Source organism: Hylobates moloch, unplaced genomic scaffold (genome assembly GCF_009828535.3).
Source record: "Hylobates moloch isolate HMO894 unplaced genomic scaffold, HMol_V3 SCAFFOLD_3, whole genome shotgun sequence".
In the NCBI taxonomy this organism is placed as follows: Eukaryota; Metazoa; Chordata; class Mammalia; order Primates; family Hylobatidae; genus Hylobates; species Hylobates moloch.
The window spans coordinates 35,066,298-35,089,371 of record NW_026652278.1 but is presented as its reverse complement, the minus strand read 5'-3'; the positions used below and the strand labels follow the sequence as shown (position 1 = coordinate 35,089,371).

At 40.4% G+C, this 23,074-nt stretch overlaps 1 protein-coding gene across 3 annotated transcripts in view; it reads right to left on the bottom strand.

The window, feature by feature from the left end:
* HPSE2 (heparanase 2 (inactive)) overlaps positions 1-23,074 on the bottom strand; it is a 786,995-nt gene that overhangs the window by 152,677 nt on the left and 611,244 nt on the right. For all 3 annotated transcript variants that reach the window (XM_032134711.1, XM_032134691.2, XM_032134716.2), the window contains 2 exons: positions 9,651-9,757; positions 3,960-4,074 (listed from right to left, as the gene is read on the bottom strand). In XM_032134711.1, the coding sequence (XP_031990602.1) occupies positions 3,960-4,074; positions 9,651-9,757 (222 nt within the window). The remainder of the gene's footprint in view (positions 1-3,959; positions 4,075-9,650; positions 9,758-23,074) is intronic.

Genomic DNA, 23,074 nt, shown 5'->3' with positions numbered 1-23,074 from the left:
CTGAGGAGAAATGCCCATGACTGGTGGGGTCTGGACTATGTCCACCAAATGTGCAGATCTCTTCTGCACAAACATCGCCTACTCCCAAGGGAGCCCGTGACTGACTGACCGGCTGTGGAGACTCACACGTCCCCTCTTTCCCAGTGTTGGGGGGGCCAGGGGAAGGGAGTGGGAGTCGAGTGAAGAAGCACGGCTGAACTAAATATTCTCCTCCCAGGAGAAGGAAAATGTCACAGCAGGAGGTGGGTGGCACTTTTCTGGAGGAATAACCATGAAGAACATGGGGTATATTTGAAAATGATCTTTTCTAAGGACAAATTTCTCTTCTAAAGAGCTATCCTCATATTCTCTCTTACCTTAGATTGGGGCTATTGAAATCGTCCTGCCAGAGCTAGGCTAGAATGCCACAAACTGGGATTAAAATTGACTGGGCAGGGGGAGGGGTAAAATGGGATATGGGTTGAAGAGCCATAAGGCCAGGAAGCTCACTTTTTCTGAATTCATTCAAGAGTACTGGTTTTGGGAGGCAAAATGCAACTCAGTAATCCCCTAAGCGCTTAACAAACTCTCTTGAAGATTTAATCACAATGTAAAATCCACAAGTTTTTATTGGCAGTGTTCAGTTATCAGTTGCACAACTCTCTGAAGTGGCAACCAGTATGATTCCCAGGTCTGTCTCCATTACACATTCCAGGGGCCTGCTGGCAGTGTGTGTCAGATTGGTGTTCTGGTCTAGCCTTGTAAATTCCTTCCAGGAGAGACCTAGGACACTCTCCCAGCTGCCAAGTTCTCTACTTATAAGGTGCAGAATTTATTAGTGCAAAGAAAGATAAAAAGAAAGCCTACTACCTTTTTAAGTGCTTTTACATACAGTTTCTTTATTATAGCTTGGTGTTTCCAGAAATACAGCTGCCCAGATCATTTGAGTCTTTGTGCTGAATCAGTGGAACTTGTTTTCTCTTCCTATGAACTTCTATGAGCTCTGCTCCACCATGTATCAACTGAGGTCTTTTGTGGCATGCTTTTAAAGAAAGTCACTGGCAGCAACTCTCATTTGAGAAGGACAAAGCCATGAGGACTGACATCCTTAATTTACACATGGCCATGCAAAGGTCCAAAGAGGGTTGATATGGAATCCAAGTTTGTCCAACTCTGGAAATGAAGCCTGTCTAGTCACCCAAAGACCATCTTTTTCCAGCCTGTTTTCTTCTCTGCAATTTCCCAACATGCCTGTTTTCATTTCCAGACTCAATTCTAAGGCAATGTTGGCCTCAGACACAGCAAAGACATCTAAGAGGCTACCATAAGAAATAGTGTGGTCCAGTGAAAAGAAAACACAATTGAGAACTGGAAAACTCTGAGTTCCAGCTTTCTTACTATTCGTCTGACCTTGGATAAGTCACTCAATAATGTCACAGAACCTTAGTTTCTCTTTAGCAAAATAAGTATAAATAGTCATATTCATCTCACCAGGTTCTTTTCAGAGCAATTATGACAAATTGCAATTCTCTGATTTATGTTTATTTATTTTCCATTTCTCAGTACAGTTCACTACATTGTAAACTCCAAGAGTTCAGCAACCTTGTCTTTTTAGTTCCCCACAGTGGCCCATTGCCAGGAACAGCAATCAGCACATAGTATATGATCAAGAAGAGTGAATGAAATTTGAATGAGTGCTGAAAGAAATAAAGGAAAAAAGGAAAGAAAGGAAAAAGAAGGACAGAGGGAAGTGTTCAGAGCATTGTAGATGCCATTTATGAAAGTGATCTGTACATTGTTAAGTATTATCTGCATCTTTTATAACTAACATTTGATGCGTTAATTATGCCAGGGTAATCTGTTTAAAATGTAAGTTAGATTATGTTACTTCCTTAATTAGGCCTTCCAAAGGCTTTTCATACTATTTACAAGTCAACTCCTTTCAGCTTACAAAGCCCTAGGTGATATGACTCCTGCCTACCCCATTTCCAACTTCTCCCCCTTCCTCATCATGCCCCGGTCACCCTAGTGTTCTTGTGTTTCCTCAAACGTGCCAAGTTTGTTCCTGCCTCAGAGCTTTTGTGTTAGTTTCTTCCCTAGCCTGGAAAGTTCTTTTGTGAATCTGCATAGCTGGTTCTTCTCAGAGAATAACCTTCCCAGAGAAGCCTTTCCTGCACATGTACCCTAAAGGGCCCAAGCAGTGCTCTCTTATTTGTTGATTCACTTATCTATTACTAGTCCTCTCCAGTGCCTGATGTTCAATAAATATTTATTTCTGTGTGCCATTTTATTTGTTTAGTGATTACATTTCATAGATACTTTTAAAATTATTTTATTTCTGCAAAAACAAAACAAAACAATCCTCTATGGTTCCATACTGAAAACTCTCTTTTTACCCCTTTCCACCCCAGTCTCCCACACATGTATCTTGGGAGAGGTACTCTAGTCCAGCAAATGTAAGCAACTATGCTAGTTAGTTTTACTCTTTGTGATTTCACTGTATTTTTGGAGTCATGTACACCAAGTGATACAATAATTACTTGGTTGTAATTGAGACGTGGAACTGGTGCTGTGGGTACTGAGCTGTTCTCTGCTCCGGGCTTGGAAGCTTCCTAACTCAGGGCTTGGGGAATGGAGGGAGTGGTAGAAATAGGCAGAGAGAGGCAAGTGGTAGGAATGCTCACTGGTTCCAGTTTGGGTTTGTTTATTGTGGGCCCCAGGGCAACAAGTAGTTCTGTAGAAAAAGCACCGAACCAGGGCACAGAAACAGGTTCTAGGGCTAGCCCTACATGTCCCACCTCCTTGCCCCTCCCCTAGCTAGCAGTCCCTCAGTTAAATGAGGTGGAATTGGATCATCTCAAAGAGGGATTCCAGCTCTGAAATTCTATGACTTGATGAGAGCAGTCTGATCTTTTGTTATGACCATGACTTCTGTGATAAAGGATAACCCGTGTAATATTTCTGATAAGCATAGCTTTTCTGGTCCGTGGAATTTCTCTGATTGGCCAATAAGGTGACTAGACAAATCCATATTTCTGCTTTTGCCATTCTAGTTTGTTCTTCTCTTTCCTTTTCTTTCCTAGAGAAGTTGACGCTCTTGGTAAATCTCCTCATTGTCACACAGGGCTCATCATCTAACTGTAATTGCACTTCAGCCACTCCTCAAGAGATGGGTTCCTAGTGTGTCTGATCTTGGATAACACTCCCCCATCTGCTTTCAACATGTTGCATTTGATGTTAACTAATGTCTCCTATTAGCATTAAAATAAAACAATCTGGAAAAATTCACTCTCAAGCAGAGTTCAAACAGGCCACAAGTAGATGGGGAATCTCAACTGCACAAGGAATTTTTTTTTTTTTTTTTTTTTTGAGACGGAGTCTCGCTCCGACGCCCCAGCTGGAGTGCAGTGGCGCCATCTTGGCTCACTGCAAGCTCTGCCTCCCGGGTTCACGCCATTCTCCTGCTTCAGCCTCCCGAGTAGCTGGGACCACACGTGCCCGCCATCATACCCGGCTAATTTTTTGTATTTTTAGTGGAGATGGGGTTTCACCATGTTAGCCAGGATGGTCTCAATCTCCTGACCTCGTGATCTGCCCGCCTCGGCCTCCCAAAGTGCTGGGATTACAGGCGTGAGCCACCATGCCCGGCCTGGATTGTTAAAACAATAGTAATAAATATACAAATATATATAAATGAATATATGTATATTGCATACTGCACATACGTATGTATGTGTATATATAAAAGTGAGTGAATGAACAGATGTGTGTGTGTGTGTGTGTGTGTGTGTGTGTGTGTGTGTTGAAGCCAAAAGTCTGTGAAATGGATCAAGGAAACAAAGACAAGAATGTTTCTGTTCAATGAATGAAATTAACTGGTAACAGCAAGAGGAAAAATATTCTCCTAGTATGGAACAAGGCATGATCAAAAGAACTGAATGATATGGAAAAGGACTTGGGAATCTTTATCCCACACTTACTGGTAATGGGTTAAAATTCTGGTCCACGAGGTGATTGTATCCATGGTCAAAAAATGAGTGCCGTATCACGACATCAATGCCCTGATTGGCCAGCATTCCTAAAGTGTTCAACCATCTAAAAGGCAGAGAAAAAGAACTACATCAATACATTTTTTAAATGGCATATAACAAGCTCTATAGAGATTGGCTGCTATATACACATATACACCAATCTCCAGTCACCAAATTTACCTAGTACTTTAAAGAGGGTTATTTTAAGCATTAAGTTCACAGCTGTGATATATTTTAGAGATTATCAAATCCAACGTCTTCATTTGATAGAAAAAGAAACAGAGGTCTAGGGGAGTAAAATGAACCGCCCTTGATCATTCAATAGTTTATTGTTAATGACTTAACTTTTTATTCTTGAAATACTAACAAATGAACACCCTGGCCATTTGTAAGCCTAATATCCCTCCTGGCCAGAGGACACACAATTACAGAAGAGCACACATTGTGCATTCCATCCCTCAAACTCCCCTGCTTATACCCTGTCCCTGAACATGCACCTTTAACAGAACTCTAACTCATATACTCCTATGACCTATGCAAATATAGTCTAGTCATTAGCAACCCTCATATATCACTGTCAGTAGTCAATGCAATAATAATTTTCCTTGGCACTATAAGTAACTATTCAGGGATTCAAGTATGTTACCATCACACATATTTTGCAGTGGAGGACCTGCACTGTTCACATATTTACCATCTATCCCACTATGCCAAACACCCATTTTCCAGGGCATGCCATCCTTCAAAAATACTGCCCTCTTGGTTCTTCCAACACTGCTGACTCTGCCTTCATTATTACACATTTAGCTCATTCATCCATTCATGCATTCATTTGGGGTTCTATTTCTCTTCCTACTTCTGAAACTTAGGGAAACTTCTACTTGTAATAATACATAGAATAAATGTGGCTTAGAGATTCAGTCTTCTCTATATGAAAGATAAGGCATTTCACAACTTGTCCTAAACATATGTGTGTCCAGCTTTATCTGTCACCTCTTCCCCATCTTCTCTCACCCTAGACCCCATTTCCCACAGGCTCCAAGACACATGCAACTACTCTTGGCTACCCAAATACACATTGCCTTCTCACACTTACCCAACTCCTTATACATGTTTTAACTTCTGCTTAGAATTCCCTTCCACTCTTCTTTGAACCTACCCCTTTTCATCTGGCAAATTTCTTCTCATATATTAATCTCCAAAGCAAGTGTCATTTTATTCTAAACTCTGCTGCCCCAGCCAACAGTGGTACCTTCCTCTGTACTTCCCCAGATCTCTTATTCATACCCTCAGAAAGTCCACAGAAACAATCACTTAACTTATTTCTCTACCTTTCCTCTGTCAGTTCTGAGTTCATCAAGCATAGACACAATGTCTGAACTTGTACCGCAAACACCCATCACCATTCCTGGCACACTGTAGGTACTCAATACTCTGTTGACTTGAAATCTGTCTGGATAAAATTAGATTCTCGGAACTTTGAGAATCACCATTCAGCACACTGGGGAAAATTACGCATAGTTATGATTTCCCAAATCTGAAACCATATGGAGCTCCAAACCCGTGACTTGAAGAATTAAGTTTTTTCCTTGCTGGAATAAAGAGCATTGCTAATTTTTATATTGTGAATAAATATTATTCCTATATTCAAATGTTTTTTTACATTTACAATTATATTTTATTCTCAAAAAAACTAACAAATATTTACTGACAATTAGAGTTATAAAAATAAAACAAAAAGCAAAGCAAAACAAAAGTTTTAAATCAAAAGGGAAATCTGACTGTAATATAGTAGAATCATTTTTGTTGTTGTTCTTCAAATTGGAACATTGTGACCCAGGGAATTGAAATTACTTTTGGAACACAACATGGCTAAGCAAGCTACTTGCCTTCATAATTTTTATTAATTTGGTAATCCTATAAAATCAAGATAACAGGTTTAGCTTTTCCTTTAGCCACTGAGACATACTATGAAATACCTTGTCAAAGGCTGTCCTGTGGTAGAACTATAACATGAATTGTGGGCTAACGCCTCCTAAGTAGTGTTCTTTCTATATTGAAATGGCACAAATACAGTAGGGTCTATATCTAACAAGTATATTAAAAGCAAATTGTCTTATTTAACTTTCCATCCCTATGCTTGTCAAATGAAGGAAGAAACAAAACAATGAAGAAACGCATAATCACCTGTGAGTCCCTCCATCTAGCAGCATCTTCATGTCAATACAGGGCTCTATCTTGGTGTTTTTATATGTGAAAAGATCCCGTTTGTTTACTCATTCATTATTTATTCAATAACATTAGTCAATGCTAAATGCTAGGCATTGTTTTCAGAATTGAGAAGATATTAAAAAATGCTTGTGTGACCATGTAAATGCCTGTGTATACACATTTAAAAGAATCATATCAAATTTCTACTTTTGGCCTCTACAGAGCTTAGCTTAGTGACCTGCATAGAGTATATACTCAACAAATAAATATCAATTCATAAACCTGATGTTTTTACTAGTGTATAGAAAGATATTTAAGAAATTAAGAATATGCATCCTCCCTGCAAACCTACATCCCTATATGCACATGCAGGATCTGGAGCATTCAAAAATGGCTAGAACCAGAACTACTGCTTTCCCATGGCTTTAGGAATAGAATGGTTAATATGAAAGTTATCTTCATCTTCCTCCTATAATAACAAGACCCCTCAGAGAGGGAAAGCAATGGTCTTCTCAGGCTCCTTTCTATGCTTAGCTAGAGACAGTTGATAAAATGACTGGTATATCTAACCAAAGATGCTACCCTGCCATTATTTTCCACTCCACTAAAGGTGAATATCTACTATGTACCAGACACTATTAGGTGCTTGAGACACAGCAGCATGCCAAGAGTATTTGTGGTTCACCAAAGAATCTCAAAGCCCTAGCTGGGAAACCCTACTTTTGAACACTCGGTAGCAGAGAATCCCGATTTATGCATCCATGCACGTATATGTCCTGGTGAACTCGGAGTTATGTGATATATTAACATTTCAAAATGGCTGGAAAAATGCCTTCTTTTCAATTTCTTGCTAGCCTCCTAGAGCTTCCTAGAATGCTTTACTGCTCCCCTACTCCCCAACCCCTGACAGGAAGCAATTTATGCCCCTTGGAGAACTGGACTCAAAGGGCACATTGCTGGGTGCTGTCAGTGGAGTTGAGACCAAATGGGTGACAAAGAGGTAAGAGTGATCAGGAGCAGAATAAACTAGTTTTCATCAGATCTGTGTCAACTAAGCATTGGATATCTGAATTACAACTGGAATATAAACAACTATGTTGATCCATGTTCTGCAAAGTGACTGTAGGGATCTCTGGCTATTTGGCTGATGCTCATGAAAACGCAGTTCTCTTTTCCAACTTCCTCCATGAAGGTCTGCAGTATTTCTCATTTCATATCATTCCCTAAAGGGAAGAATGCTCACAAAACCACTCAGTACAACTGGGCTGCTTGCTGGGCCCTGCAGCAGCGTCCTATAGTGAGTGCTGAGCAAATGCCATTCCTCTGCTGATTGCAAGGGGGTCCCTGCAGCATTGATGCCCTGGCTTCTCACTCACTCAACAGGTCTCATATCAAGCCAGTGGAGAGTGGGAGTGTACTTTTGTGGGGTTTTTTGTGGGGGACATGGGGGAGGGACAGAGTCTTGCTCTGTTGCCCAGGCTGGAATGCAGTCTCAGCTCACTGCAACCTCTGCTACCCAGATTCAAGCAATTCTCCTGCCTCAGCCTCCCAAGTAGCTGGGACTACAGGCGCATGCCACCACACCCGGCTAAGTTTTGTATGTTTAGTAAAGATGGGGTTTCACCATGTTGGCCAGGCTGGTCTCAAACTCCTGACTTTGGCCTCCCAAAGTGTTGGGATTACGGGCGTGAGCCACGGTGCCTGGCTGGGAGTGTACTTTTGAAAGAAGATTCTTAATGACACTATATCAAAGGTGACTCACTCCACTTCATGTATTTGAACCATGCTTGCTGACAATGTCTGTGCTACACAATGTTAGATGCTGAGAACACAGAAATGGAAGACCCAAGGTATCACTATGAATTACACTGACTCATTTTCTTCATCTGTGTTTGCCAGAACTCCATCTGTAAATGCAATCCACTTGGCTGGCCTGATTTGTCCTTCATTAATGTATTAAAGAAGCTGCCTCTATACAGGGGAACGGAAGCTGCATAATTAAGAACAGCTGTTAGTAGCAAAACACATAGCTGAGGGCAAAGCTATGGTTCTTAGGAAGACATTGCTCAGTCAAAAATCCAAAGCCACAGGACTGTACTGGAGCAGGAACAAGTCACTTACTTAGTGATCCTGAGGGGTCTGTCCCTGCCACATGACACTGGCAGGCTAATGAGAGGCCCTTATGCTTCTGGCTTAAGTCATTCTCCAGACGACTGTAGTAGCCTTCAAATTCATTTTCCCATTCCTTCCCAATTCTTGTGAATACCATTGACAAAGTCAATGTTTTAAAACACAAGTCAGATTCTCCAGATTTTCTCTCTCTCTCTCTTTCTCCTTCACAATCTTCAGTGGCTTGCTGTGAATATAGAACAAGGCCTCACTTCCTCTACCGAGTTTTTAAGACCTTCTGTAATTTGGTGGTAAACCCTTTCCTGAGTCTCAGTCCTCATTGCATCCTCGCAGATGACAAGGCTTTAGTCACATTAGTCATTCTCTGCTCCTCTGTGCCTTTGCTTATAATGTTTCCTGGGCCTAGAAGGCTCTCCTCTGCCATCACCATGACTCCCACCTATAGAAATTAGAGTAATAAATTTGCTTCACTCAAATGCCACTTCCTCCGTGAAGTCCTTCCTGATACTCCCAGTCACAGAAATTCTTTATTCCTTTGCATGTCTGTCATTTTTCTTTTGTAGACAGACCATGTGAGGCAGAAAGGCAGGTGGTCTACTGCAGTGGTAAAGAAGCTGTACTCTGGAGCAAACTGCCTGGGTTTGAGTCCAAGCTGTGCCACTAACTAAATGAGTGATCTTGGATAAGTTACTTCACCTCTTTCAGTTTTCTCATCTGTAAATGGGATAATAATAGCATCTATTTCACTAAATTGTTATAAAAGCAGTAGCATCGATTTCATTGGTTGTTAAATTATGAAATATAAATAAAGCACTTCAGACAGCAGTAAGCACTGTATCATTAAAAGTATGATTACTACGGCACTTACCTCCTACAGCTTTAGAATGTAGTTATCTCCTATCCCAGTTCCACCAATCATATTTTTTTTCTGGAGGGAAAAAACCATGCCTTATTGTTACCTATCTCCCAAGACTATAGTGAAAATTGGCTTAGAAAATGTGTGTTGTTTACACTGTTTTGAACTTTAGACATTCAATAAAGCTGTTATTATTATAATTATTACTGTTACTACCATTACTTACTATAATCTTTGCTCTGATGCCTGTGCCTGAGATTTTAATATCTAGAGAAGGTGTTGATCATTGTTGAATGGTTTAAGACATACACGAATGAATGAAATGAACTTTCAATGGGAAACATGCCTCACCCCTAGGATGGGCAGAATAAGTAGCAATACCAGAGATTCACTGTCCTTCCCTCCTGAAAGCCCCTGGGCGTGAACTTGCAAGTGTTACTCACAAGAATCCTGCAGCATAGGAATCGGATAGATTGTTTGTGCCTCCAGCTGAGGTGGTCACCACACCTTCAAGCCAAATCTTCTTTCCTGGAGTGTATGTATTAACCACCTGTTTACACAACAAAAGCAGAAAGGGATAATGAGGTTTTAAAAGCTATTCCCACTGAGAAGAAACACACATTCCCTTAAGGAAGTTGATCTGATTTCCTGTTTTCAGGGGGTCATGATTTGTGCTTTTTTATGATGATGCACCCATTTCAGTGAGTTGGCATTCACAAACCAAAATGCATTAACATTGACACGTATTCACTTAAAGAAATTATCATTTTTCCCTAAGTAAACCCAACTGATAATGTGACAGAACAAGTGCGTCCTCTAGGATGTAAACTGACTGCAGTACTTTCCACTAAAAAATATAAATCATATTGCATTTCCATATCAACAAACATTGAGAAACAATGCTTTTCAGTCTCTCTTACAGCACATCTATGACACATGTACTACCTAAAAGCCACAAATGCGTCACAAGCATCAAAAGTCACAAATCACAAGAAGGTAGAGAGAATGCTCGTGGGAGATGTATTTTATAATTACTAGTGCAGGCATATTGTAATCACATTTTGAAAATAACTGCAGTAAGGGTAAAAAGAAAAGTCACTGACCCACAAATGACACATCCCACACAGGGAATAACTGCATGCCTTCCAAGCAGAAGCAAAACTTCTTGTTGAAAGGTGGCACACTGAAGAAGTGAGGAGCGCCTCTGCCCGGCCACCCCATCTGGGAAGAAGTGAGGAGTGCCTCTGCCCGGCCGCCTCGTCTGGGAAGTGAGGAGCGCCTCTGCCCAACTGCCCCGCCTGGGAAGTGAGGAGCGCCTCTGCCCAGCCACCCCGTCTGGGAAGTGAGGAGCGCCTTTGCCCGGCCGCCCATCGTCTGGGATGTGAGGAGCGACTCTGCCCGGCTGCCCCATCTGGGAAGTGAGGAGCGCCTCTGCCCAGCCGCCCCGTCTGGGATGTGGGGAGCGCCTCTGCCCGGCCGCCCCGTCTGGGAGGTCTACCACGGAGGCCAGACGCAATGTGGGGGCTGGACGTGGTGGCTCACGCCTGTAGTCCCGGCACTCTGGGAGGCCAAGGCAGGTTGATCACTTGAGGCTAGGAGTTCGAGACCAGCCTGGCCAACATGGCGAAGCATATGAAAAATACATCAGACAAACCAACCAACCAACCCAGCGACAACAAAACAGGTCTACCCTGGAGTCATACTCTAATTTTTTCTATTTTCCTCCCTTTCTGATCCTTTATCCCACTGTCTTTTTCTTCCTCTTCCTTCTCCTTCTTCTTTGTCAAATAGAGGATTGAGTTATTATCATTGATCCATACAAAGTCCCTCTCTCATTTATTTTCTTTAATTCCCACCCCCCATTTCTATTCCCCGTCTTCCCATGTGCAACCTTCCTAATATGTTTGATATGCATCTTTTTGTTTGTATGTATTTTTAGAAAATGTTTATTGTTTTGTGTGCAAAAAAAAAAAATTAATTAAAAAAAAAAGAAAAAAAAAGGTGGCACACTGAAGATTTGAAATGGCCTAGTCTCTGACCCACAAGGTGAAGACTGACCAAACTATTCAGATCAGGGTGCAGATGCTCGGGACTGCAATCATCACTTAGGAGTAAGATTGTATACTGGGTAGCCCCTGAAAGCAGAACCTGAGTCAAAGGCTTATCTGCAGTTCACTCAAGAAATAATACCAAGGAGCAGGAATGAGGAACTGGGGGACTGAAATAGGGAAGAAGGGAAAACAAAGACAAGGATGCATTTTCAAACTGACAACCAATGCTGGCAACTACTCAGTCTCACAGGGATCTTGGTAAGAGCCTTACAGACTGTGTCTCAGAACTGACCCCCACGGGGATACAAGGGAAAGCATGAGTAGCCTTGTGACCATTAACCCCTTGCTCCTCTATCCGTATTTCACATGCAGTCCTGAGTGCTAAGCAGATTCTCTGAGTGTTCCTCATCTCTGCCTCAGAGAAGGAAATAAGAAGTGAGGTACTACCTAGTACACTGACACCTAGCTGGCTGCAGCCTGCATGCTGGCCCAGCCCTGATCTCTACAATGATGGCTAGAGTAGGAGGTGGGACTGGGAGGATGCCAGCTATGCACTAAAGAGGCTGGATAAAGAAAATAGTGTATTTAGGTCCTATGCGCCCCCCCCCCCACCCGCTACTCTCCTAGACATACACATTCTTCCTCAGGTCTCTAAAGAGGTAAGAATGAGAATTCTTTCTATGTCACTGTAGCAGATGTCCACTGCTACAGGAATGGAAAAATAAAATGTGGATATATACTATACAATATTATGCAGCAGTTAAAACAATAAAGTCAATGTAAATCCAACATCATGAATAGTCTTTAAAGGTTTAGTGGTAAATCAAAAAAAAAGAAAACACACCGAGTGAGATTTAGGGCACAATATTACTTACAAAATTGCTCATTCGCACCCAATAACACTAAACACCCTATGACACATGCCTCTTAAGAACGTACATCAAACACATAAGGAAAGCATGTATAAGAGAGAGGTAAAAATTAAAACAAAAACAAGACCTTTCATGAACTGATGATAATAGTTTGCTGTTAGTTTAGGAGTAGTATGTTAACTTAATTCGCTGCACCTGAGGGCCTTCAAAAAGAAAAAATATATGTGGCCAAACCCATGGGTACATAGACATCAACAATCAATCATATTCCTCTTTTCATTTCTAGTGAGGTACAGCTCCCTGCCCTCTCTCCCCACATTTGCTAGAGAATTTGCATTATTTGGAATGTATTTTGGGTTGGCAAAGTTACTGACCCTTTTCAGAAACAAAGTTGTAAGAAAATTACACAAATTTGAGATTAAAGTGAGTATTATGATCATAAATGGAAGAAAAATCCTGAGAATTAACGGTGGTGGTCAATAGCATGTTGGTAAAGATTAAGTAAAAATTCACTTTTTTTTTTTTTTTGAGACGGAGTCTCGCTCTGTCACCCAGGCTGGAGTGCAGTGGCGCAGTCTTGGCTCACTGCAAGCTCCGCCTCCCAGGTTCACGCCATTCTCCTGCCTCAGCCTCTCTGAGTAGCTGGGACTACAGGCGCCCACCACCACGCCCGGCTAATTTTTTGTATTTTTTTTAGTAGAGACGGGGTTTCACTGTGGTCTCGATCTCCCGACCTCGTGATCCGCCCGCCTCGGCCTCCCAAAGTGCTGGGATTACAAGCGTGAGCCACCGCGCCCGGCCTAAAATTCACTTTTATACACAAAAAAAGAAGAGTCGTTTGAGGATACCACCAGGTAGTCCTCTCACCCCTTTCAATACTGTTCGTGCCCAACTCAAGGGAAGCAGGGAATTGTAGGAATAAGAAAGTAAGAAAAATGCCTTAAATAATCAAAAGACACATCCATATGGCCAGATTAAAGGACTACATCTATGATTTCCCTTAAAATATAGTGCTAAAAAAAAATCTGTGTACATGATAAACTATGCACTTCCTTTATGAGTAACCAAAGCAGAGTAATATATTTGTGTTTTTCTTTTTTTGTCTTTGGCTTGCAGGATATTTAATGTTTAATTTTGTGCTCAAAGATAGATTTAAAGGCAGTTATAGAAAGGAGCTTTGGTTAAACAAAACAAAAGGTAAATACTTTAACATAAATGAACCTTGAAAACATTAAGCTAAGTGGAAGAAGCCAGACACGGAAGGCCGCATATGATATGGTTCTATTTATATGAAATGTTCAGAATAGGCAAATTCATAGAGACAATAAGTAGACTAATGGTTTCCTAGGATTGAAGAAGAAGAGGAAGTTTAAGATGGGAGGGGGAAAGGAGAGTGATTGTTAATCAGTATGAGGTTTCTTTTGGAGGTGATGAACATGTTCTAAAATTAGATTGTGGAGATGATTTCAAAATTCTATGAATATATTAAAAACCACTGAATTTCATACTTGCAAAGGGTGAATTTTATGCTATGTGAATTATATCTCAGTAAATAAATACGTGTAAAAGAACACATTAACAAAAGGAGAGGTATGGTCTAAGTAGGCAAATAAACATAATGTGGAAAAAAGAATGTACCCTGGATATTCTGGGTTATGCTACATGCTAGTTGTGACACTTGTAGCAGTTATTATCTTGGACTTCAATATCTTCATCCACATTTAAAGTCATGAATTTGTAGTAGATGAACTCTAAGTTCCTTTTAAATATAAATGTTAAAATGTGTTAGTATTTTATAATGCTAATGTAGATTCCCTTGGTTACCACCCAAAGGTCTAGAGTATCTTTGATTCTGAAATTTAAAACAACAAGTATGGGAAATGAAAAAAAAAAGTCAAACACAGCTCAGAGCTGGTCATCTCAGAAACAAAGATCTGGGCTGGAAGAAAACACTGAGAAAGGTAGAAAAATCCACAGGAGTAAATGAAATTGTCTAGGGAGAATATATAAACATGAGGCCAGAAAGGGCTAAGGATTTCCCATCTAAAAACATTAATGCATTATCAAAGGCATTAACTGATTCATTCAACAAATATTTATTCAGCACCTACTATATGCCAAGTAGACTTCTAGGGGTGGGTCTATAGCAATGAAGCATAACAAGTCTTTGTTCTTGTTGTCTTACATTTTAGTCAAGGGAAGGAGAATAATAATAAACAAGTATACAAATAAAAGAAATTTAGATAATAAGTGATGGAAGAAAACAAAACAGAGTAACACGCTAGAGAGCAATTTGACAGGAGGGTAAGGTCAGTACTTTAGATAGTGGTCAGAGGAGGCTCATGTGGAAGGTGGTATCTGAGCTGAGAACTCAGTGAAGGAGCCAGCCTCTTAATGGATCTAGAAGAACAACACAGAAAAAGGACCTCAGGTGGAAATAGGTCTGCTGTTTTTAGAACCAAAAGAAGACTATCTGGAGTGTAGAAAGCAAGGGAGTGAAATATTTAAAAATGAGGTCAGAGAAGAAAGGAGTATTTTTATTCTGAGTGTGATGGAAAGCTATTGGAGGGATTTAACCAAGAAATGATCTGATCTGACTTATGTAAAGATCCCTGCAGCTGCTATGAGATCATATATATATAATGAAACTGTATCATGATACAGTTATTTGTATATCATTTTAATTGTAAAATGATAAAAACTGTAAAATGATATACAAATTAAAGTTTTATTATTTTATAACCACTTTGAGCTTCAATTTCCTCACATGTAAGCTGGAATAATATCTGATAGGATTGTGTTAAGGATCTTTCCTTGTCAAAGGCCAAAGACACATATACTAGGCCAATCACAGGAAGATCCTCAGAGTTAGTGAAAAGGAGCACAGAACTAGCAGATAAACATTTATGTGGGTCCTTCTATGGTGATGCATGAATTCAGAGGAACTAGTGCCAATTATTCTTATGGTTTGGTGGTAGGATTCTGAACTACCATTTTTGATCCAAGTAAGAAATTCAGGAAATTTCCTAGAAACCTTGAACCATTAGCTCTTTGAAGGCAGGGAATACTTTTATTCACTTTTGTATTTACTTCCTATCAGAATGCCTGGCACAGAGTAAGTGCTTCACAGGAGACTGCGTGTAACACAAAGAAGTTAATACAATTCCATACCTGCCCTTGCACAAGCTCACAGTAAACTGCCACTCCTTAAGGAAGTCATGTGACTTGATAAAGGGCGACTAAAACCTGATCAAAGAATTGGAAGCAATATGCTGATTGCAAAAACAACCTTAGAGATCAGGAAAAATATACAATAAAAACCTATTACAACATGAAAGATCTAGAGAAGAGCAACATGCTTATTTGCCGAATCTCAGGATATCAGGCCTGGAGTTTTCTCCTTGATCTGAGAGGGAAAAGGAAAATTGTGCTTTGCTTAGCGGGTAATTTATGTATGGAATCCAATAACCTCAGAAGTGTTAAAGGTCAATTACCGTACAAGGTGATTTGGATACCAGAAGGATTTTATGTGTTATCAAGCTTGTTATAATATTCTGATATTAAGAAAAGAAACAATCATATATTTCCACATTTATCACTTGAGGACGTTTGCTGTAAGTACAATAAGTCTTCACTTAAAGTCATCAATAGGTCCTTGGAAACGGCAACTTTAAGCAAAAGAACGTATAATATAACGAATTTTGCTATAGGCTAAATGATACTAATAAGAATTAAGTTCCTATGACATATTTCTGGTCACAAAAACATCACCGAATTTCTAAATAAAGACCCCAAAACTTTTAATACTAATCACTGAAATAAGTGTGATCTATATACACATTTAAAAAACATGAATAGGCCAGGCGTGGTCGTTCACACCTGTAATCCCAGCACTTTGGGAGGCCGAGGCGGGCGGATCTCAAGGTCAAGAGATAGAGACCAGCCTGGCTAACACGGTGAAACCCCGTCTCTACTAAAAATACAAAAACAAAATTAGCCAGGTGTGGTGGCGGGTGCCTGTAGTCCCAGCTACTTGGGAGCCTGAGGCAGAAGAACTGCGTGAACCTGGGAGGGGGAGCTTGCAGTGAGCCGAGATCGCACCACTGCACTCCAGCCTGGGCGACAGAGCGAGACTCCGTCTCAAAAAAAAAAAAAAGAAAAAAGATGAATAAAAACAAGTAAGAAAATCATTTACCCAATTTTTGGTGAATCAGTGAGTGGTGGTAGTCATGGGGGTGGGGATTAAATCAAGGAATTTGTTTGCAAAGCAAAAAGGAGCACCTCCTACCACCAGGAAGTTCAAAAACAATCACAAATATGACAGACTTGCTGTGTGCTTTAGTGCCACATCATTTATTGTGCATTTGTATAATTATTGTAGACTTTACAAATTTTTATTTTACAATAATTTTTATTCATTCATTCATTTATTTTCCAACCTGCTTATACCAGTTCAGGGTTGAGAGTAGCCAGAGCCTATCTCGGAGGCTCAGAGTGCAAGGTGAGAACCAGCCATGGACAGGTTATCATTCCACTGCAGGGCCACTCATACCCACACCCATACTCACTTGGACAGGGACCATTTAGACACCCCAGAAACCTAATGCAATCTACATAGTTGCAGGAGTATCCAGAGAAAACCCAGACAGTGGCCCCAGCTGGGAATTGATTTTTTTTCATCAATATTATAATAAAATGATGTTAAATGAAATGAAATTATTCAAGAACCTACTGTACTTAGTTGGATGGTGGCATGCCCAACTCAGAGGAGTGATTTGTATGAGATATTATTTTTCTTTTTTTTTTCTCAAGATGGAGTCTCGCTCTGTTGCCCAGCCTGGATTGCAGTGGCGCGATCTCGGCTCACTTGCAAGCTCCCCCTCCTGGGTTCACGCCATTCTCCTGCCTCAGCCTCTCTAGTAGCTGGGACTACAGGTGCCCACCACCATGCCTGGCTAATTTTTTGTATTTTTAGTAGAGATGGGGTTTCACCGTGTTAGCCAGGATGGTCTCGATCTCCTGACCTTGTGATCTGCTCACCTCAGCCTCTCAAAGTGCTGGGATTACAGGCGTGAGCCACCGCACCCGGCTGAGATGATTATTTTTTCAAAAGGAGTTCAAACTCTAGCTCCTTTAAGTGAGGACTTGATTCCAGAAAACGGTTGGATTTATAAAATACTGTGTCCACAGGACCCTTCAAGGACATAGACTGTAAATAAAAGTTACGCCTGTAGCCCTACTACTTGGGAGGCTGAGGTGGAGGATCACTTGAGGCCAGGAGTTTGAGACCAGCCTGGGCAACATAGCTAAATTCCATGTCTCAAAAAAGAAAAACAAAAAATTAGCCAATCATGGTGGCTTGTGCCTGTAGTCCCAGCTACTCAGGAGGCTGAGGCAGGAGGCAGTGAGTTATGTTCACACCACTGCACTCCAGCCTGCATGAGAGTCTCTTAAAAAATAAAAAATAAAAAAGTTAATCAGAATTCTCTTCTGACTTGCAGGGAGATTTGAAAGGAAACAATCTAAAATTGAGGAGCAGTTAGGGGCATGGACTCTGGAGACGGATTGCCTGCATTTGAATTCTGGTTCTATTATTTACTTACTGCATGACTTTGAGTGAGTTATATTACCTGTCTGTGTTTCAGTTTCCTCAGCTGTAAAATCAGAATCATATCTGCCTTAGAGGATTTTATGATATTTAAATTATATAGTATTTGTAAAGCAGTTGAAGTAGTGTCTGGCATATAGTAAGCACTTAGAGGTGTAAACCAAAATGTTACCTAGACCACTCTCCTTGTCCAAGGCACATGAGCTTGTGTTTGAATGAATAACATCAGAGTTGGTTGTTTTTCCTTCAGACATAGGACTTGTGGTGATAGGTAACAGCCCAGATGCATGCTAAGCAGCAGGAAAGGCCAGTTTAGAATTTAAAATGCACATGGATAACTCACACAAACATAATTATCATTCAGAGTGGTTCATTTATCCATTCTCAGCCCAGGGGTAATTCCAGTCAAGCCACATGAACAAAAAACACACAGTGAGGAACAACTTTCATACAGAAACTAAACCAGTTATATGAAATGTTTTTTGGGGAAATATTCCTAGAAATTATTAATGTTAAAGGTTCTAGGAGTAGTCAGTACAAACCAACAAATATTTTCTGAGTATTTACTGTTTGGGGCACGGTGGGAGGCTTATGAACTCTGTATCTTCCATGAGCAGAGAAGAGCATGATGGTGACATGTAGTGGAGGTACAGACACTGAAGCTGGGTGCTGGTTGCGTCCGGGAAGGAAATCAGCATGGGCAGAAGAGGAAAGAAAAAAATTAGGAGAAACAGATGGAACCAGCTGCAGAATTCCCTTGGAAAGTAAAACTCTAAGAAACTGAGGGCTATAGTTCAACACTGTGGTTTTTTGTAGTAAACATGATTCTCCCTGTGCTAGAAGAGAGAAACTTGGAGTACTTTGGAAAGAAAAAGGGTACAGTTCCCGGTGAGAAATGATGTGCCAATGAAGGTTATTTTAAGGGATACATTGTCTGGGGAGTAAGAAGTACAAATGCTGAAATTACTTAAGTGAAGGTAAAGGGAGCTGAGTGGTTGGCTGCCTTTCAGCTGTTCTTCTGTTCCCAAATAGACTTCAGTCCTTGGGTCCATGTGGTCAAGGGGGCTTTTGGGTACCCTGAAAACTGCTCAGTAAAGGGCCAGTGGCTGCTCTGAATCCTTGGGCCTGCTAGAGGCAGAGTTGTATAAAGGAAAACCCTTCTAGCTCCATTCCTTCATATTTCAGGGCTGGGGATTATTAGTACTGTTTCACGTGGACATGCTGAGGGAGGAATAGGGAGACAGAAAGAGAGAGGAGACAGAGAAAACAGCCTGGATTTTTTAGTTTATTTTCCCTACCACTTTGAATTAAAAAAAAAAAAGAAAAAAAAACCAGTAAAAATAAGAAAATAGCAATTTATGTAGCACATTTTCAAATTTGGGCTTCCTTTTCCTGTGTTTCCTTGATATCTTGCCTCTAAAACTGTGATCTAAGTCCTTTAAAAAGACTCTTGAGAGCCTGGCTTCAGCCACTGGCTGTGTAAGAAATGGTAGCCTTGTAGCAGCAGACATGTTGTTTATGGTTATCCAAACCCAACACCTTCCTTAATGAGAAAGGAAGCAATAAAACAGGAATAGCGGACAGGCCAGCTGGGCTAATCAGCCCTGGCAGGAGGCCCACCCTCCAAATGAAGCTGGAGCCCATTAATTCTAGCATCTCATCTAGTTGGAAATCAACCTTCTCCAGAATTTCAGGAAGAACAGTAGCTCTTTAAGTAACCCAAACTGGTCCTCTACAGAGTTGGTTACAAAGAGCTGAATAGCTACAGGAAGCTTCTTAAACCTTACCTACACACAGAGCTCTTCTTAGTGACATCCTTGCCTCTTGTCAGTCTTTGTTCCTTATTGTATTTACAAGTGGTCAAAGCGAGAGCTCCGTGCCCTTCCCATGTTTCTTTCCATCCTTCTTTTGTGTTTTTGACTCTCCACTTACCTGCTACATTAGAGCAGAGGATATTGACTCTGTCCTCTTCTTCCTCACTGCCCCTCCCTGAGTTCTGGATCTTGTCATTTGTTCCTTGGTCTTACTGCCTCTAATCTTTTCCTCTTCTAGTCCATCCTTCACACTGCTGCTATTTGTTAACTTGACAAATCCCTCTCCAGCTTAAGAACCTTTAGTGGTTCCCTACTGCCAGCAGCGGTACTCAATCATTTGTGCTCAGAGAGGTCTGTTTGATCAGCTGGGAGATGTGCTACAAGCAACTTGTTTCATATACTATTGAAAACAGTGATTTGGGAATAATTTACTTCAAAATAAAAAGAGTGGATTCAAAGTTGTCATAATAATATTTTGCCAAAATTCTGAAATGTTTCCTTAACTGGGGAAAAAAAGCTAAGGAGCTAGTAATTGCATACAACCCATAGTCTATTTATCTATTTGTCCATGGGAGTATTTTAGACATGATAAAATAAAGTTGAGAACCACCAAACCACAGGATAAGATGCTAACTGCTTTATTTAACTTGTTATCTTAAACTTTCACAACTACCCCTTAGCTACCTCTTCCCCCATTCCTCCCCTATGGAAGACCTATGGTTCATACAAAGAAAGGACGCCTACTTTTCAACTACACGAAGCGATAGTTTTTTTTGTTTTTGTTTTTGTTTTTGAGATGGAGTCTTGCTCTGTCGCCCAGGTTGGAGTGCAGTGGCGCGATCTCGGCTCACTGCAAGCTCCGCCTCCCAGGTTCACGCCATTCTCCTGCCTCAGCCTCCTGAGTAGCTGGGACTACAGGTGCCCGCCACCATGCCTGGCTAATTTTTTGTATTTTTAGTAGAGATGGTGTTTCACCATGTTAGCTAAGATGGTCTCGATCTTCTGACTTCATGATCCACCCGCCTTGGCCTCCCAAAGTGCTGGGATTACAGGCGTGAGCCACTACGCCCAGCCATAATTTTTACTGATTACCTTTCCCCCTGCTCACCTCTCATCCACATTGTTTGATTTTTTTTTTTCAAGCCTATTTCAAATGTTATTTCCTCTGTGAAACTTTCCTCAAAACTTCAGAAAGTTAATTCTTTTCTCCTCTGGGTTCCAAAGTTATTTGGACCTACCTCTGACCTTGACCTTATTATACTGAATTGTAATTTTCTATTTTTTTTCCTTTTTGCATGCCCTATAGAATGCTTGACAATTACTTTGCTTATAAAATACTTATAAATAAATGAGAGAGAGAATATTTTACTGATGAGAAAGCTAAGTTTCAGAGAAGATAACTAATAATCTCAGTATCACAAGGGCAAACACCAAATCCTCACAGGTCCAGTTTAGGGCTCTGTTCACTTTCTAATTCAATTTCCTGTTTGAGGAGACCCACAACTTCTGGTTGGCTAAACTGCCTCCATATTTAACATGTCCTTCTTAGGTTAGACAAGCTGGGCTATTCTGAGCTCAGTCATTCCCATATCTCATCACATTCCTCTTGATGTATTTCTTCTGTTTAATGTACTTCCTGTCAGTTTCATTAATCTTTTTCTGTATAATTTCTTTTTATCATCTCTGTGTTCTGGAGTGCCATCTTTGCCCATTTTCTTTCGGTATCAGATCAATTTTTAATTTGCGGCTTCTGTTTCTGTGACATTTTTAGGATTTAAAATTCCATTCTCTGCACTTGTTATCTCAAACCACAGAAAAGCAGTTGAATGTAATTGCAACAAAACATAAAATTAAAATAAGAACATACACAAAAAAGATAAAGTCACTGGGGAGGCAAGTACATTATGATCATATGCAAGAAAATGGGAAAGAAAAGTTTCACAGAGCCCAAAGCAATGACTATGTTCAAGGATAAGTGCTAGTGAGACAGAGATTGGAAAGTAGCCACTTGCACATAAATTACTCTTCCTCTCTTTCCCAGTCCTTTTCTGTGACTAACCAACCCCTACCTACTTACAAGTTATAGGTTCCAGCAGCCTCACTGGTAATTTTACTCTTGCTTAGGACAAACCCTATAATCCTCCCACTTACATGCTGAAACACTGGATGGTCATCCTAAGTTGCCCCTTCCTCCTGAAGAAGCTTTTTGCCCCAAACAGCAGTTTGCTCCCAGGGCCATTCCTCCAAATGTCCATGGGTAGCACATACCTTCTTCACATTGTCATTGCCTTGCATAGAGCAGGACCTTACTAAACACTGATCAAGAGCCTGTGCATATGAAACATATGAATGGAATCCAGTAGATCAATGCAAATAACACTCTAAAAGTCTTGTCCTCTTCCACTATCACTTGCCTAATATCATGATACTCAACTTCATTCATTCATTCAACCCTTACTTCATTCATCCATTCAGTTCATTCAACCCTCACTCCCAGGACACCCACCCTAGATTATTAATTGACTGTGGGGTCAAATTGATGTTCTTTCACCAAGAACATTCATTCAGTATTCTCCTTTGAAAGCCTTCCTAATCCTGGGTGGTTAGGAATATAAATATTACATGGGTTATAAAATAAATAGTTGATAAGTGTGGGCAATACTGAATAGTGTAATGGATAAGAGTGCAGGTTCTGGAGTCAGATGAGCCTCAGTTTGAACTCCAATTTTACTACTTAAAAAGCTCTGTTGGCTTGAGCAAATCACTGGTTTATTTAATAGATTAATAATATATAGTGCACTCAACAAATGGCATTTATAACCCAAAAGGAATACAATTATTATATTTCTGTAAGTTAATGATGCATTTTTCACAATTCAATGCTTTTGAAATCAGGATATTATTCAAAATCAGTATCAAATGAAACTTGCCTGCTGTTTACCCTCTCCCTTCCCAGTTGTTATTAAATTAATGGTGAATTCTCTAATATCTGTTCTAAGATTCAAGGAAATATTTGTATCTAAGAATCAAGGAAATTAAGGTTCATGGAATGACAATGACTAAAACTTTGGTGTTCTTTGGTGGTAAACATATCTTTCGGGTCACTCCCCAACTATAATATTTTTCATGTCTTGTATATGAAGGCAAAGAGTCAAAGTTTCCCTTAGGTCATATTCTCCCATTTGCAGATGCACAGCCAAGTGGGGTCACAGAGGCTAATTTACTGAGAAGTTCATGGAGCTTAAATTTCCAGCTCCCTGCTTTCACAGGCATCTAACAATATCCTAAGAAGAGCCTTGCTAATGTGTTCATATGGTCAAATATTTACAAAATTCGCAGATTTCCTTGTTTTATTTTCCTTATAAAGGTCCCCATTGTATAAATGTCAGGCCCCATAAAACTCAGAATCACTCATTGATGTTATCCCGAGGTATTAATGTGGTACAGTTTGTATTTGGGGTCCTGTGCCTTCTGAGTACAGGTGACCCTTAAATGACATGGGTTTGAACTGTGCGAGTTCAC